At 29.0% G+C, this 16,459-nt stretch overlaps 2 protein-coding genes across 2 annotated transcripts; both read left to right on the plus strand.

Moving 5' to 3' along the window:
• Positions 1-8,792: 8,792 nt before the first annotated feature.
• Positions 8,793-13,553, plus strand: LOC123208125 (apoptosis-inducing factor homolog B-like). The gene is made up of 5 exons (XM_044625543.1): positions 8,793-8,906; positions 9,045-9,185; positions 11,997-12,253; positions 12,425-12,873; positions 13,117-13,553. Exons 2-5 carry the CDS (start codon positions 9,073-9,075, stop codon positions 13,402-13,404), a joined length of 1,107 nt encoding a protein of 368 aa, XP_044481478.1. The 5' UTR covers positions 8,793-8,906; positions 9,045-9,072; the 3' UTR covers positions 13,405-13,553.
• Positions 13,554-14,864: 1,311 nt separating this feature from the next.
• On the plus strand, positions 14,865-16,041 carry LOC123208131 (pentatricopeptide repeat-containing protein At4g20770-like). Its single transcript, XM_044625548.1, has one exon. The coding sequence runs from the start codon at positions 14,901-14,903 to the stop codon at positions 15,831-15,833; it is 933 nt and encodes a 310-aa protein (XP_044481483.1). The 5' UTR covers positions 14,865-14,900; the 3' UTR covers positions 15,834-16,041.
• Positions 16,042-16,459: the final 418 nt, after the last annotated feature.

Below are 16,459 nucleotides of genomic sequence, written 5' to 3' on the forward strand. Positions count from 1 at the left end.
GATTATGAAATTATATGGTTAGTTACAGATACGCTTCAGTCTACGCCGACAAAACCAGCTATGCTCCAGAGTTTACTTCAGCTCTACTGCTTTGTCTCTCACAAGACAGTAAGATTTTCAAAATTCAACCACCAAGAATTCAAGTTAAATTAAATTTACATATTATGTTGGCAGGAAAATAAAAATATCCATATGTTAAATAATTTTATCAGATGATGAAGCATACCTACCATATTCGATCAACGCAATTCTGATGTAATAAATTATGATGTTAACTAAACAATGAACAATAGACAGATCATAATTATTCATAAGTTGACAATTCAAAACAATGATTAGAGTGTTGTACAACCAGCAGCAGCAGATAATACCACTCCATTAATAATGCACCACCATTTGGTTTCGTTATTTAATGTCTTCATAAATTAGCATTATAATAAAAATAATTATATTCACAAGAAATCTTATTTAAATTAGATATTTTTTTGAACAAATTTGAGAAAATAAATTTTTAACCCATTTTTTAATTATTAAATTAAATTAATTAAAAATATAATTTTGATATATTACTTATAATATTATTATTTTATTATAATTGTATGACACCTGAATCTTACTACAAATATGAAAGGCTGAGAAATACATAGTATGATACACCTTGTTAATTGGGAATTGAATCTGAAGACAAACAAGCTAAGCTTTGCACGAAGCAAGTGGGCACATGGATGGTAGAGCATGTTAGCCTACAACGGGTAAGTGATCATTTTAGCTTGAATATTAGGAAACGTGGTGGTCCTTTGCTTCGAGCCTCAAGTTATTGCGACAATTGGGAATACAAAGGCACATGGCTAGCTATACACATTAACAACACCGTATAATTATGAGTAATATCATATATATACATATTTTTTATATATAATTTGAATATATAAATAATTCATTATCATATGATTGAGTATTATTTATTTTTAATTTAAAATCATTCGATCATATAATAATATATTATCTATATATATATTAATTATATTTTAAAAAATAAATACACATAATTTTATTATTATAACTATTATTAAAGTGGATTCTATCTATCTTGTTTTTGTAATGTAATCAATTCAGATTATTTATTTGATTAATAAACTAATAAGATAGGGAGGGAAATACAAAGTAAATCGCTTGCAAGAACCGATCCTCGTAAAGAATCCACGTGGACTATTGCATGAATAGGATATTTGTTAGGAAAATGTAAATATTTAAACCTGTTCAAGAATTCAGTAGGTATATATGATCCCAACTTATGTTTTAAATTTAACAAAAAAAAAAATCATAGAATATTGTTAATGGAAGTTTGAAATATGATTTGGGTTTTTTTTTTCTTTCTTTGTTTTATTTTTTAATCTTCTTTTTCGCTTTCGATTGATTGAAAAATGGCTGTGTGTACAGTGGAATCAAAAGAGATCGTCCAAGAATGATGGCGTAGTGCACATTTGTTCTTTTATTATATATTTTTAATATATTTTCAATCAGATGAATTTTGAACAAAATTGAATGTACGGCCGAAAGGTACATCCAAACCATAATCATGTGATAATTAAGTTCCCACTTAGGCTAGGGCCCAACAAGAAGTCCAAAGTAGGCCGAAATGTTAGCCCAATCCATGCCTAACATGGTCTTGAGCCGGAGCTGGTCCAAGAGCCAAAATTGCCTGGATAACGATTTAAGGGTACAACCTGCAGTGATGATGATTTAGAGTAGATAGAGGAGGTTATTGAGTTGGAGATGGTAGTTAGAGGCGAAGAAAACAAATCTTAGGTTTTGAAATAAAAATATAATTTATCAAAATTGGAAAACTTAAAAAAAACGAATTTATTAGTTTTTTTTTAATTTGAAAAAAATATAATAAATTATATATTTTTTAATAATATTATTAAAATAATAATTTTATTTTTAATTTTAATTACAATTTTTTATAAAAATTAATTTATAAATAAGTGTTTATTACTTACACGAGAACAAATCTTTAGGCCTGCCCAAAAAGGGATAAAATCCCAAAATGAGCCGTGAGCTAAAATCCATATGGTAGCCACATGGCAATCACGTAGGTTGCATGACTTCAGTATTAGAGGAAGGCACACCAATGGTACACTATTGACTCCTCTTTATTGTCCCAGATAGCACGTATAAAAAGACGTGGAGACGTGGACATATCATATATGGACATGGATAGATTGAGATGACTTTTCTTTGAAGTATGAGAAACAGACACGTGAAAAACGTGTAAATATTCATAAATTTAAACATAATACTAATTTTAAGATATATGTTTAAAAATATTTACAAATATAGTAAAATATATATTAATATTAACAATTTTGTTATCATTCGGTTAAATATCTTTTAATTTAAATTTGGGGCTTCAAAATTTAAAAGAAATAGCTTTTGATAGTAGCCAACTTGTGTTTGATAAAAATTTCGGCAAGGTTATCTAATACGAAGACAAAATAAAACATAAAAATTTCAATTAAAACATGTAAACAGGTAACGTACAATTAATATAGATTTATCTAATTAGAACAAAAAAACACATATATAAGAGACATATGTTACACAAATTGGTGGACTCAAGGTAAGTTGACCTAATTGATTTGCCATTGGCGGGGTCTTTCATTTCAACAAATGATGGATGGTACCAATTTGGGTTGAAAAATAGCCAGTTATGTACACACTTATTTTCATGAGAAAATGGTCGATTTTCAGAAAAGCATATTTTCAAAATCGATATTGAACCTAATGTTAGTTCATTGTTAAATTCAATCTCTCTTTCGAGTGTTAATCTTGATAGCTCATTTAAAAACTTTCATATCACTGACATATCTCTCAATCCCAGACTCTTATTCTTAATGTTGTTTACTTCTTTTTCTGTCTTTAACCATTTTTTTATTTGAAATCGAATCAACTTCAACTCAATTCCTTTTTATCTAGAGGTCTCTCTCACTCCCTTTGTTATGTTATTATCAAATAAAACTTTGACTCATTGCCGGAGATAATGCGGGTAGCTATCTGGCACATCAGGTAAATAATTTTCGCAAGCTGAATATCATTGGACTTGGAACAATTCAACCACTTTCTAGTGGAAAACAGTGCTCTTACCAATTGCACATATTATTAGATAAATAAAATAGGGAGACACTATTTCTCTCCTTTTTTCAAAGGCTGAATAACAGGTTCCCACTTTAAATTAAAAAAAAATTATATTTTCCCACTTTTCATTAATAAATTTCCTTAAATTTTAGATTAAAACATTGAAAAGAAGGAAGTTCTATTTATATTTATAATTAATTTTTAAAGATTTTGTATTAATGTAATAAGTTAAGTTATTTTTATACTCTTATATTAAAGTTAAAATTACTTACATAAACTAGAACTTTGTTCCTTGACATGCTGCCTTCACCCGTAACACTAGGGGACCGATGCGGTCCCACTTGAATTTCAACATTGTCATTGTAAGAGATAGATTAACCGAGAAAAAATAAAAATTATTCTAGTAATCTAACTTTTATTACTTTTATCATTTTGTTCGGTTTATAAGTAATAAAAGATTTCGATAATCTTCTATTACTAATAATGATGTGATAGATAATATAAATTATTAAGATAATTTTGATTTAATTATAATTATATTCTTATTTATTAATTTTTTAGGGTAAAAATAATTTTATTTTCAATTAATATAATAATAACATAAAAAATATTTTAAAATAACTATATATAAAGATGTTTAAATAAAATAATAAAATAATATTTTTTTATTATCTCTAATCAAATATAATAATTATTTATATCTATATATTTTTATCAAATTTTATTAAATATAATAATAATTTATACTCAATAATTTTTTAATTTTAATAATAAAATATTCTTAAACATCTTTTACAAGATTTTGGCTATAAAGCCCATTTGTTACCATTGCCTTTACCATTTGACAATGCACCCATTGCCATCTATGAGTACCTAAATGTGAAAACGGAGAATGACGGAGGACATCAACAACTGGTTTGATTTATTGGTTTGATTTATTGGTTTGACAAGATGAGATTACACCCTCCAAAAGAAGTATTGCACTATAAATGTGTAAAGCCTTTCAAAGATTTTCCAAAGGTAAAATACATACATCATTACATTACTACTATTCAAATATTTATTATAAATTAAAGTTAAAATGAGAGAACCGTTGATCTGACTTTTCAGCAGCTTGAAATTTCCAAAATGCCCGTATCGTAAACTAAAGTTTTCATGGTTTGAAGTAGATTTATAATCTAAGATTTAATGCATTAAATAATGCTGCTTGGTGACGCATGTGCAAACATCAGTACCAAACAAATATTCTCTCTTCTTTTTACATTACTATAAGGTATAGTTTAATTTCAAATCCATTCCTCCTAACTTTCAAAAGTTTGAAAATTTATTAATTTTTAGAAAATAAAATAAAAATATCATTTTAATAATATTATTAAAATACTGAAATTTTATTTCTTTTTTAAAAACTAATAATTTTTTTCTTATCTCATGTATTTTAATTTTAAAAAATGATATTTTTCTTCAACTATAGAGTTTTATAATTTTCTTAGTTTTCTTTGTGATCACTTTCAAAATTGTTTGAAACTTTTATTTCATCCCCAAAATCTCATCCCTCTACTGCCCTTTTTTCGGAGACCTCTAACTATCTCTTTGCCCAAGATCAAGTTGTTGTTAACTCAAAATCCTTCTATGGCAAAATGGTGACACGATTCTTCTCCATCAAATGCGATTTCTCTATGGCCACCTTTCTACGATTTTTCCATTAAACATAATTTCTTGGCATTATTGATGGATAGAGAAAGAAAGCAATGGCTTGATGTCTCTCGGAGTGGAGATCTCTTCGTCTAGACAATGACATTGTCCAAACAATTCATATGAACTTATTGAATTCCAATTGGGCATAAGGTGTGGAGCTCAAAGTTTAGATTAGTCAACTCTTATGAGACTTCATAATTCCATGGAAAATCTTGTACATGCCTTTCTTTGAATACTTCCTTTTTTTTTCATTAAGATATACTGGGCTCCTCGATCAATATAGTAAATGAATAATTTACGGAAAATTTGCAGTCTAAAGAATTTCGGATATCAGAAGAATTGCCTGTTCCTTTTCACAAAATGTTCTTGTTTATTGTGGTTGAGTTGTTTTTATGTCAACTTAGCAAGATTTTGAAGAAAAAAGAGAAGGTAGAGAATAAAAATGGGAAAAGAAAGAAGAGAATGGAAGAAGAAAGATTTTTTTAATAAATATTTAATATCCCTTTACAATTAAAATTGACAGAAAATTTGGATAGAACGTGAGATGTTGTAGTTTTATGATTTAAAAGTGAAAATTTCTCTAAAAAAGAAAAAAATTAATATCAATTTATAATTTATAGTGTCTTCCCTATCTTCTATTAGGAAGATGAAAAGTTTCATATTTGTCTTCTCGATTTGGATGAACAATCGGAGGAAGAGATGGAGAGAGAGACCATTGAAGAGAGAGAAAGTGTGGAGAGGGAAAACCGTCAGAGATTAAAAAATAAACCTTATGAAAAGAAATATTATTTTTTAAAATTTAACCTATGAAATAAATGGTTAGTTTCTTGAGTTTTGAAAGAAAATGAAATGAAATTTTAAAACTAATATATTTGGTTAATTTTAATAGCTAATGAGTAGATATTTAGATTTTTAAAAGATAATGGACGAAAATTTGAAAAAAGAGTAATCTTTGGATATGAATAAGTTCTTTTGCCTTCTTCTAAACCCTAAACCTTTATAGATTTATTTGAATTTTTGGGCTAATACAAACAAAGAAATGAAAATTTAATTCAGGAATTTAAGTTAAAAATGGCATGCCTAAGCCTTGATTTCTTTTTACGCTTTACTTAGTGCTAATTTTATTCATTATTTAGGTTAAAGTTTTTAGACATCAATATTTTACTAGATTTTCAAAGATTAAAGATTGTATGCATGGAGGTTTAATCTTTAATTGTACTCAATTAGCTACTCGGGGACTTCATCAAAATCTTTCTCTTACCTGAAATTAGGTTTCAGTTATTTGGTTTTAATCCTTAACAGAGGAGTCAAATATATATCCTATGAGATTTTAAAAATCTAAACGTTCTTTTATAGGTTATTAAATTTAATCAAAACTCTTAGTTATAAAAGGTGAAATCGTTATTTTATCACTAAACTTTTAAATCCTAAAAGTTTTTATTATTTTCCCTATTTAGTTTGAAAAATTAACAATTTTTTCTCACTCAAAAATTTGAAAAATTTACCTTTTTCTCTGGGGATTTTTCTTCAAACTTCGGCAACAAGAATCCTTTCCTGCCATCAGCTGGCCTTTTCACTATCTTCTTCTCTAGCTGTCAGCCTTCCCACCATGTTCTTCTCTCCGATAATTTGGCCCAATCTGACAAATCTGGCTTTGTGGGCTTCATTGTCTAAATCAACGCATCTCTGTCTTCAGAGATAGATTTCATTGTCGAATCTCTTTGAAGAAGGCTTTGACACGACGAATCTGAAGAGACAAAGACACGTTGATTCATAGAGAAAGATTGTATATGTGTTGAAGATCAACCAAAGATAAAACACGTTTTCAAAAATACAACTGTGATAGTGGAAGAGAAAGACACGTTGTCAAAGATGCATTGATTTGTCAGAGGAAGAGGGAGCATTGCCAAAGGTTTAGGGTGGGAAGAGAGAGTTGCCAAAGATAAGATGGTGGTCGAAAATGAGGAAAATAAACCCTAAGGATGAGGGGGGAAAATCATTTTTCAAAACTAGAAAAATTGAAACTATAGTAAAATTATAAGTTTTTAAAACTTGGGAAGAAAAAATGAAATAAAATTATATTTTTTTAATAGTACCGATAAAATGATATTTTTGCCTTTACAACTAATAATCAACTCTAACAAAAATTATATAATGAGTGAGTATTTAAATTTTTAAAATTTTATAAGTATATGTTCATAAATGGATTAAACCCTGATCAAGAATAAGTCCTTTGGCCAATTAAAAATAACAAAAAAATTTATAATTTATTAAGTTGATATGCAAAAATACACATATCAACCTATTAAAAATTTATAGAGACACAACCCTAGAGTCTTTGAGTCATACCCCGAGCCGTAGGTTTTTGTCGGATCGATCTACCAGGTGGCAATCCTTCACCAGACCAACCGCATGGGGCCAATAGAAAGCCATAACTTAATTAGACAATAAAGAGACAATAATGATAAAAATTAATAATTTTCCATCAATGATAACCTAGTATCCTAAAACGTCAAGGTCAGGGGCAAAAATGTGAAACCGCTTTTAGATATGTATGAACGAATTAATGGTTTTGGAAAAGCTTACGTGACTTCAAATCAAAAGATTCGCAATCTTATATTAAATTAATCCAACTTGAATTTAAGTAATCTTTCTTTATATAAACAATTCTCGACCCAACCGCAATGTTGTCGAATCCGATGGAAGACATCATAGCAATGAATTTTTTATGCTATCTTTTGAAAATGCTACAGATAAGTTTTAGCTGGTGAGACCCTAGTGGAATGAAAAATTACTATATTACCCTTTGTGCTTCTAGAAAGAGTTAATAATATTTTTACCCTAATTGTAATTACCAACGAAGGCTTCTTTTGAAGCATTTAAAAATGACAAATAACTGTTTCCCACCCAAGGTTTGATAAAAGTATTGCTCATCCTTAAAATTTAAAAAAATTAAATTCGCACCCCTATATTAAATTTGTTATTTTTTTAAATGATTGTTTATCTATTTTATTAAAATTATAAAATTATCATTAATATTTAATATTAATATAAAATCATCAATATATTTTTACTAGTTTTATAATTTATTATTAAGACTCTTAAAAAATATCAAATTTTAACTAAATTTAACATTTTATATTTTGGTAAATTCTTTAGAAGTGGGATTGTTATTTTTTAAATTATCAAGACATATATTAAAATTTTAAAAATATCCCAATTTCTTTTTCAGTTTTGAAAACCCCTTAAATTTTTTAAACAATTCTAATATTTTAAAAAATTATTGTTTACCCACCAACTTTTTAAAAGGGAAAATAGAAAAAATATGAGGGGAAAAGAAATAAAAAGATTAAGGAGGAAAAAGGAAAAATAAAAAAATAAGAGAAAATAGAAAAATCTATTTAAAATGCTCGTTTTATCTGTTCATTCAATGAAATTCACTAATGAAAATAGATTTATTATATAATCAAGCCTTGGGTGGAAAATAGTCTTCTAGCCTATTTAAAATAGCACAAATAAATAATAAGAGGACAAGGTAGTAAATATATATTAACTTCTTATAATAAAACTATACATTCCCCGTTCGAATATATAAATAAATACATTCGTGATATATGTTATTATATGATTGAATAATTTTGAATTAAAGATAAAATAATATTCAATTATATAATGACATATATAAATATATATCTATTTATATATTCAAAATAAATACGTATGGTATTGCGTAACTTCTTATTTAACAAGTAATTAACAGAAGGGGAATTTGTAATTTTAAAAACCTTAAGAAGATATTGGTCATTTAACCTTACCTCGCGGGGTCTGCGTAACTCTTCTAGAAAGTAGGAAGCCAAGGATTTAAAAGGAGAAAGACATAATTCACACTGAAGCGTACGCGGCAGATTAAAAGAAGAGAAGGCCCAGTTGAATAGTGATTTTGTTTTATTTAATCAAAGGCTATGGCACTGGAATCATCTTACGACATTTAAAACAGCAATCATGTAAAGAATGGGCGAAAACCGAATATTTGACAGACAGCCAAATAACATGGCGGAGCGTGTCAAATTTTTTTGTATATATATATATATATATATTGTTTTCATATTCGTTTCTTGACCTTCAACGCTAGCTATTCCAGCTATAAATCTTGGGTGGGTCTTTTGCACTAAAATCTACATCGCAATAATATCGTGGGTTTTTCCTTGATAGTTTGAGAAGTTGAGTTGGTGAGAAGACATGGCGAATTGCGGAGAAAGTAAAAAGAGAGTGGTGGTTCTTGGTGGAGGCATGGCTGGTTCCCTTGTTGCTAAGACTCTTCAATACTCTGCTGATGTTACCCTCATTGACCCGTGAGTTTTTTTTTTTTTCCCTCTTTTTGATGCTTTTTAGTTTCTCATTGTTCTGTTTATGAGTGAATCCCGTCTTTTAAGTTCTTTGAATGATGAAATGGTACCCATTTCTTAAACTGGAAAAATCAATTCAATTTCCGTTGTTTCTTTGGGATTTGAAATGTTAGCTGATTGAGTTAGTTTCATGAAATTATTTGAAATTTCAATTATAAGATTAAAAGAAAAGTATTACTGATTAATTGAGAGGTTAACAAGATATCTGTCTATTAATGAAATGATTCCACTTTTTAGGATAACTTTCTACCATGTAAGCAGATTAAGTGCTTTACAGGGGTAAAACATGCAAATATTTTATAGTAAAACAAGTAGATACTGATTTTGTTTTGCTGGAAATTGATTATAAAAAAAAAAAAAAAACTAAATCATAAAATTTGCAAGTGTCGATATCAATCTATCATACTAATTTAGTCATCTTCAACATCTCATTCTCTATCAAATTCATCGTATTGTAAATAAAAAAGGTGGTCAAATATTCACTTTTGTAGGCTTAAATGAGAAGAAAAGTATAAAGTATAAAGTATAAACACTGTAACAGAGATCTTGTAAAACTAAGTAAGAGAGAAATCAAAATATCTAGGTGAAATGATAGATAAAGTAAAAGAGGGAAGTGTGATTGATCACTTTCCTCTTTTATTTTGTTTGTTATTTTATTTTAATTTTTCAAACTAAGACATCTTTATAAATGATATATGAGAATAAAATGTCTGATTTTATTTTTACTTGTTTCTATAGTGTCTTTTTTTACAGTGTTTACACTTAGTATTTTTTTTTATATTTGAGTTTATAATAATGAATTCGTATTAATTGTTTGATCACCTTTTTTGTTTAGAATATGATGAGTTCTTTGAATTTGTATCTAATACTGTTTTAAAATAATTAAAATGATTAAACTCATTTAGTCTCGGATCTCTTTTGATATGAATGAAATAAAGGTAATAATTGATAAAATATTGAAAAATATGAAAAACAAATTAACTTGGAAAGTCGAAATTTGATTGAGAGAGTTGAAACTTGAGAATTGATATAAAAGATTGAGATGAGAGAGTTGAGTGGATTGTCATGTGAGATTGTGAATTAAGGATACAGTATTTATAGGAAATAAAAATAATAATAAATTAAAAAAACCAATGGGTAGTACTGCCCTCTTTTTTTTTCAAAAACTTCAAAAATTTTTAATTTCTGAACAGTTGTGGGCCATGCCAAAATAAGGGGTATGGCCTGCAGCCGGCCCAGTTTCCCTACCATGTCTAGGTCTGCCAATGGTAGAGGACAGACTGCATACAGTTAGAGAGAGAGAGTGTGTACTATATAGTACTATAGATTCTCAGTTCTTGCAATAGTTATTATGGCTACTAGGTCATTTATGTTTGTGCAATCAGTTATGTTCATGATCCAACTATAGTACCACACCCAAATATCCAACAGTGAGGTAAGAGTCTGCTTTGATTTATTAACTTCTGCCATGATCGATTCTATTCTTCTATCAACTACAAGTCATTTGTTTTTCACCATTAAGTGTAGTACCAGGATTATCTTATAATCTCTTTATGCTTCCTTTTTCACATTGAACTGAAGTGTGTTTGGTAAATCCAGTAGTTAGCTAAAGAAGTAAGGGAAATTGAAATTTTTACCCTTATTTTAATCCGTGTATACATAAATATCACTAATTCTAAAACTTAAACAAATATACCACAACAGTAATCAACTTCTCCAAAATATCCCTCTTTAATATTTTATATAGAGATTCTTTCTCTTTTTCTCTATAACTTTTTCTCTCTTCTTCCTTATCTTTCAAGTGATAAAGGAATCATGCAGAGAGATCCTCTCTCTTCTTTCTCATATTCAAAAACAAAAGCAAGAAGAAAAAAAATAAATTCTTCAAATTAAGAATTTTTCAAAATAAGGATTAAAAAAAAAAGAGCAACCTACAATAACTCAACCACATCCACTTTATACTCTAGAAAAATGACGATCGAAGAAGATCATTTAATATGATTTAACTGAAAATAAAAAATAAAAAATTGATGTTTAAAGTTTTAACTGAAAAAAAAAAACTTGACATTTAACTGAAAAAAAAAATCATTAACATAAAAGTTAACTAGGTTATAAGGGTTGGCGTCAACGTTAACGCCAACGCCAACCCTTATTTTATACTATTATATATTATAATATATAATATTATATAATAATATAATATAATATATAATATAATATAATAATATATTATATAATTATACTATATTGAAAACACTTGTACCTATAGGAATTGAAAACACTTACACATGTATATTATAATATATGATGGTATAAAAAAAGGGTTGACGTCGACGTCAACCATTTTTTATACCAATTTCTTTTTAGTTTATATAAGGGTGGGCTCACCCTAAATCCTTGCTAACACGCCAACCTTTTTTTTATATCAATTTTCTTTTTTTTATATCAATCATTGCAAGTCAATGTATTCTCTACAAGATTCTTCTACAATATTCTCTCATGCTTCTGCAATAAAATTTAGCAAAGATTTAGGGTGAGCCCACCCTTATATAAACTAAAAAGGAAATTGGTATAAAAAAGGGTTGACATCGATGTCAAACTTTTTTTATAACATTATATATTATAATGTATATGTGTAAGTGTTTTCAATATAATATAATTATATAATATATTATTAAGGAGAATGCTATTATCGATCATTTTTATATTGTGTTGCTATGATCTTCAACTCTAAAAGTAAAATTAAATTTGAAACAGGAAAGAGTATTTTGAGATAACATGGGCAAATTTGAGGACAACGGTGGAGCCATCATTTGGAGAGAGAACAGTCATTAACCATAGAGATTACCTTGTCAATGGACGTATTCTCACATCTTCTGCAACCAATGTCACTGAAAATGAAGTTGTCACTGCTGATGATCATGTTGTTCCCTACGATTATCTTGTCGTTGCCACTGGCCATGTGGAGCCTGTCCCCCAAACAAGGACTGAGAGACTTAATCACTACCAAAAAGGTATTGCCATTGTGTTAGAATTCAGCTTTAGGCAAGTCAAAACTATGGTTTTCTTTTCAATAAAAAATGTTCGAAAGAACTTATAATTTTGTTCTGTGAGAATTTGTTGTGCCATATACTACTATAATATTCCTTCTGCTAAAGTTAACTCTGATTTCTTTGCGATGGCAGAGAATCAAAAGATTAAATCTGCCAAGTCAATTTTGATTGTTGGAGGAGGTCCCTCTGGTGTGGAGCTTGCTGGAGAAATAGCTGTTGATTTCCCGGATAAAAAGCTTACTCTAGTGCATAAGGGTTCAAGGTTGCTGGAGTTTATTGGACCAAAAGCTGCTGATAAGGCACTAAATTGGCTGAAGGCACATAGAGTGGAAGTAAAATTGGGACAATCGGTCGATCTGCGCAATGTTTCAGATGAAGGCACATATGCAACATCAGCAGGAGAAACTATTCAAGCAGATTGCCATTTCCTGTGCATAGGAATACCACTAGGCTCAGCATGGCTTAGGGAGTCTATATTGAAGGATAAATTGGATAATCGTGGAAGGTTGATGGTTGATGAAAATTTACTAGTCAAGGGGCACAAGAACATATTCGCAATCGGAGATATTACCGATATTCCCGTAAGTCCTAACCTGTGTTATTTTGAGCTGAGCTAAAGTTTATTAGTTGTATTATTTTCCTCAAATCTAACTCATATGGGCACAAATCAATACCTTTTGTTTTAAGGCAGTAGGATAGTTGTATTATTTTCCTCAAATCTGACACTAATGTAGGAGAGGACATATTGAACAATTTTAGAAGTGAAACAGCGCGTTGATTATAGAAAATCTTATCTGTAATCATTCTCGTGAACCTTATTGCAGGAGGCTAAACAAGGGTATTTGGCTCAAAAGCACGCTTTAGTGACTGCTAAGAACATTAATCTATTGATGGATGGACAAAAAGAAAGCAAACTGGCAACATATCAGCCTGGATCTGCAATCGCAATTGTTTCACTGGGGAGGAAAGAAGCAGTGGCACAATTTCCATTTGTGACGATCAGCGGCTGTATTCCGGGTAAGATCAAGTCCAAAGATTTGTTTGTGACTAAAACGAGGAAGGATCGGGGGTTAGATTCTGGTATTCCAAGTTCGAAGAATAAATGCAGTTAGTTTTGACAACGTTATCCTTTGATTATAATGTATTGATGAACGTTTCTTTACTTGTAAACTTATATCTTTGTTTTCCTGGTTGCTGTACCATTACTATGATAATGTCTTGTTGAAGTTTTCCTTGTTTAAAATGTCAATGTTTTTAATTAGATTGGAAAATTTGTTTGTTTGTTATAAATAATGTGGAATGTTATTAAAAATAAGGGAATATTTTGATATATCAGTTCCATCAACTACAAGTTCCAGTAAATGTCGTCTACCAAGATCTTCCCATAGAAAAGAAGCAGCAGAATTGGGAAGAAGAAACTGCCATGAATCACTGGTACCATCAACTTGCCGGAAACGAATGGGTAGAAACATGGAACAATTTTCAATCCCGTTTGTCGAATATTACCATTAATATACAAAGAAAAAGGAAGGAAGGGGGTGAGAGAGGATGGAAGAAACACAGTGAACAATTGTGGTAATTGTGAGAGGGATTTATTATAAAAAGTGGAAATACTTTTTGAATATATAAATATATATAATGGGTAAATAAAACTGATAAAGTATTAAAATTTTTAAGGAGAAGTTTGAGGTTCGAGTTTTTGTTATATTTCTAAAATCTTGATTTATCCGGAGTTATCTATCCAATAAATACTGTATAATGAGTATACATATGATGTATTTGTATACTTTATTCTAAATCATCCCATGATCTATTTTCTATGTATCTATTTGTATATTAAAAATGTGTATATATAGTTTTATTATTTTTTAAATATCAAAAGTTTTATTCTCACCTAAGGTTTAATCCATTATTAAAGTGATATTCACTAATTTTCAATAATCTAAATACTTATTTATATACAAAAAATTATAATATAGTTTATTATTTTTTAAATGTCAAAAGATTTATTCTCACCTGAGGTTTAATCTATTACTAAAGTGATATCTACTAACTTTCGACAATCTAAATATCCATCTCTTACTCATCTTTGTTAACATTTTTTATAAGTTATAAAAATAAAGTAAAATTTTAAAACTAAGATATGAAAAAATTATTTATTTTCAAAATCAAAGTAAGAAAATGAGATAAAATTTTATTTTTTTAATATTACATCATAAATGACATTTTAACCCTTATAATTAAAAGAAAATTTTAACATAGTTGAATGATATATGTGTATTTAGATTTTTAAAAGTTAATAAATATCGTTTTGATAATAAATTAAAACTTGGATAAAAATAAGTCTTTTGATCTTTTTCTTTTTAAATCATAATGGGATTTTTTGTTATAAATAATTTTATGTATATAATTTTTTTACTACATAATTAAATATATATATATATAATATTATTTAATTAAACATTATTTTATACTTAGGTGTTATCTTTTATTAAAATTATTAAGTTATATAATAATATCTCGTGCGTTCAAAAAGTGTTAACACCTAAGTTTACAGAATTATAAGTATGTAAATTCATTGATTGATTGGTGGGAAAATATTGTGGTAATGTCCACCCCACATAACCTCGTACCATTATTTGCCCGCCTCTTAGACCGCATCTACTCCACAAAGCAACTTGACAAACTCAAACAAATCCACGCTCAAATCATCACCAATGGCATTTGCTCCCATAGGTTCATTCGCAACAAACTTGTCTCCTCCTACGCTTCCTGCCACCAAATGCAAGAAGCCAATCTCCTCTTCTCTCTCACTAACCATCAGCCCACTTTCCTCTTCAACTCTCTCATCCGCGCCTACGCTTCTCTCCAACAATTCTCTCTTTCCCTCTCCTTTTTTCGCCAAATGGTCCTCGCTCGAAAACCATTCGACGCTTTCACCTTCCCTTCCGTCCTCAAATCCTGCGCCGGATTATTAGCTTTAAAACTTGGTAAACAAGTCCATGGAGTTGTTATCGTCAATGGGTATCTCATGAATTTAGCAAATTCAAATGCATTGATAAACATGTACTCAAAGTGCGGTGATGTAGGCAGTGCATATAAGGTATTCGATCAAAGTCCTGAGAGAAATGAGATATCGTGGTCGGCGATGATGGCGGGGTTTGGGATGCATGGGAAATTTGAAAAAGTGTTTGAGTTATTTGAAAGAATGATAAGTGAAGGAATGGTGCCGGATGGAGTGACGTTTGTGACGGTGCTGACGGTGTGTAGCCATGGAGGGAAAGTGGAGAAGGGGAAGGAGTATTGGAAGATGATTGAGGAGGGAAGGTTTGGGGTGAGGGCAATGTTAGAGCATTACACTTGTATGGTGGATATGTTGGGGAGGGCGGGGCTAGTGGAGGAAGCTGAGAAGTTAATAATGGGGATGGATGTTGCGGCGGATGAGGCCTTGTGGCGGTCGTTGTTGGGGGCTTCTAGAATTCATGGGAAAGTGGAGGTTGCTCAGAGAGTGGAACAAAAAATTCGAGGCGGTTGGACATAGAGACATTAGAGCTCTAGTTTCAACGCTGACCAATGTTACGAGGACACAATTGGCTATGTAGGTGTGATGATATTCCTTCTTTATTTGTTTTTGGCAAATTCGTTGACATTTTCATAATTTAAATGTAAAAAGTGTCTTTTTGGGAGCAAATATTTGGGATGTAAATAATTTGATTCAAATTATAAAATTAGAGTAAATTATTTAAAAATTATGATTTAGTTTAATTTAAGTTCATGAATTTTAAGAAAATAATTTATTGTTTGAATTACAATTTAACTAATTTTCAAATTGAATTAAATTGTAAACGTATTTTTTAAGTGCATATATATAAAAAATCGTATCTAACAAAAAATTTTAATAAATAATTAGATATATCATTTATTTTTTATATATATTATATTATTTTTTTATGTTTATTATATACATATTTCATATTTATTTTATATGTTTATTTTATATCTTATATAAAATATGAAATATTTGAAAGCGAATAATTTTTAATAGATTCAAACCGTAATTTAAACCGAAACAAACTATATTTTTTTAGTTTAGTTTAATTTAAAATAATTGGTTTAATTTGATTTAAAATTTTTTTAAATTGTTTTTTTAGTTTGATTTGAAAAAAT

Source organism: Mangifera indica, unplaced genomic scaffold (genome assembly GCF_011075055.1).
Source record: "Mangifera indica cultivar Alphonso unplaced genomic scaffold, CATAS_Mindica_2.1 Un_0141, whole genome shotgun sequence".
NCBI lineage: Eukaryota > Viridiplantae > Streptophyta > Magnoliopsida > Sapindales > Anacardiaceae > Mangifera > Mangifera indica.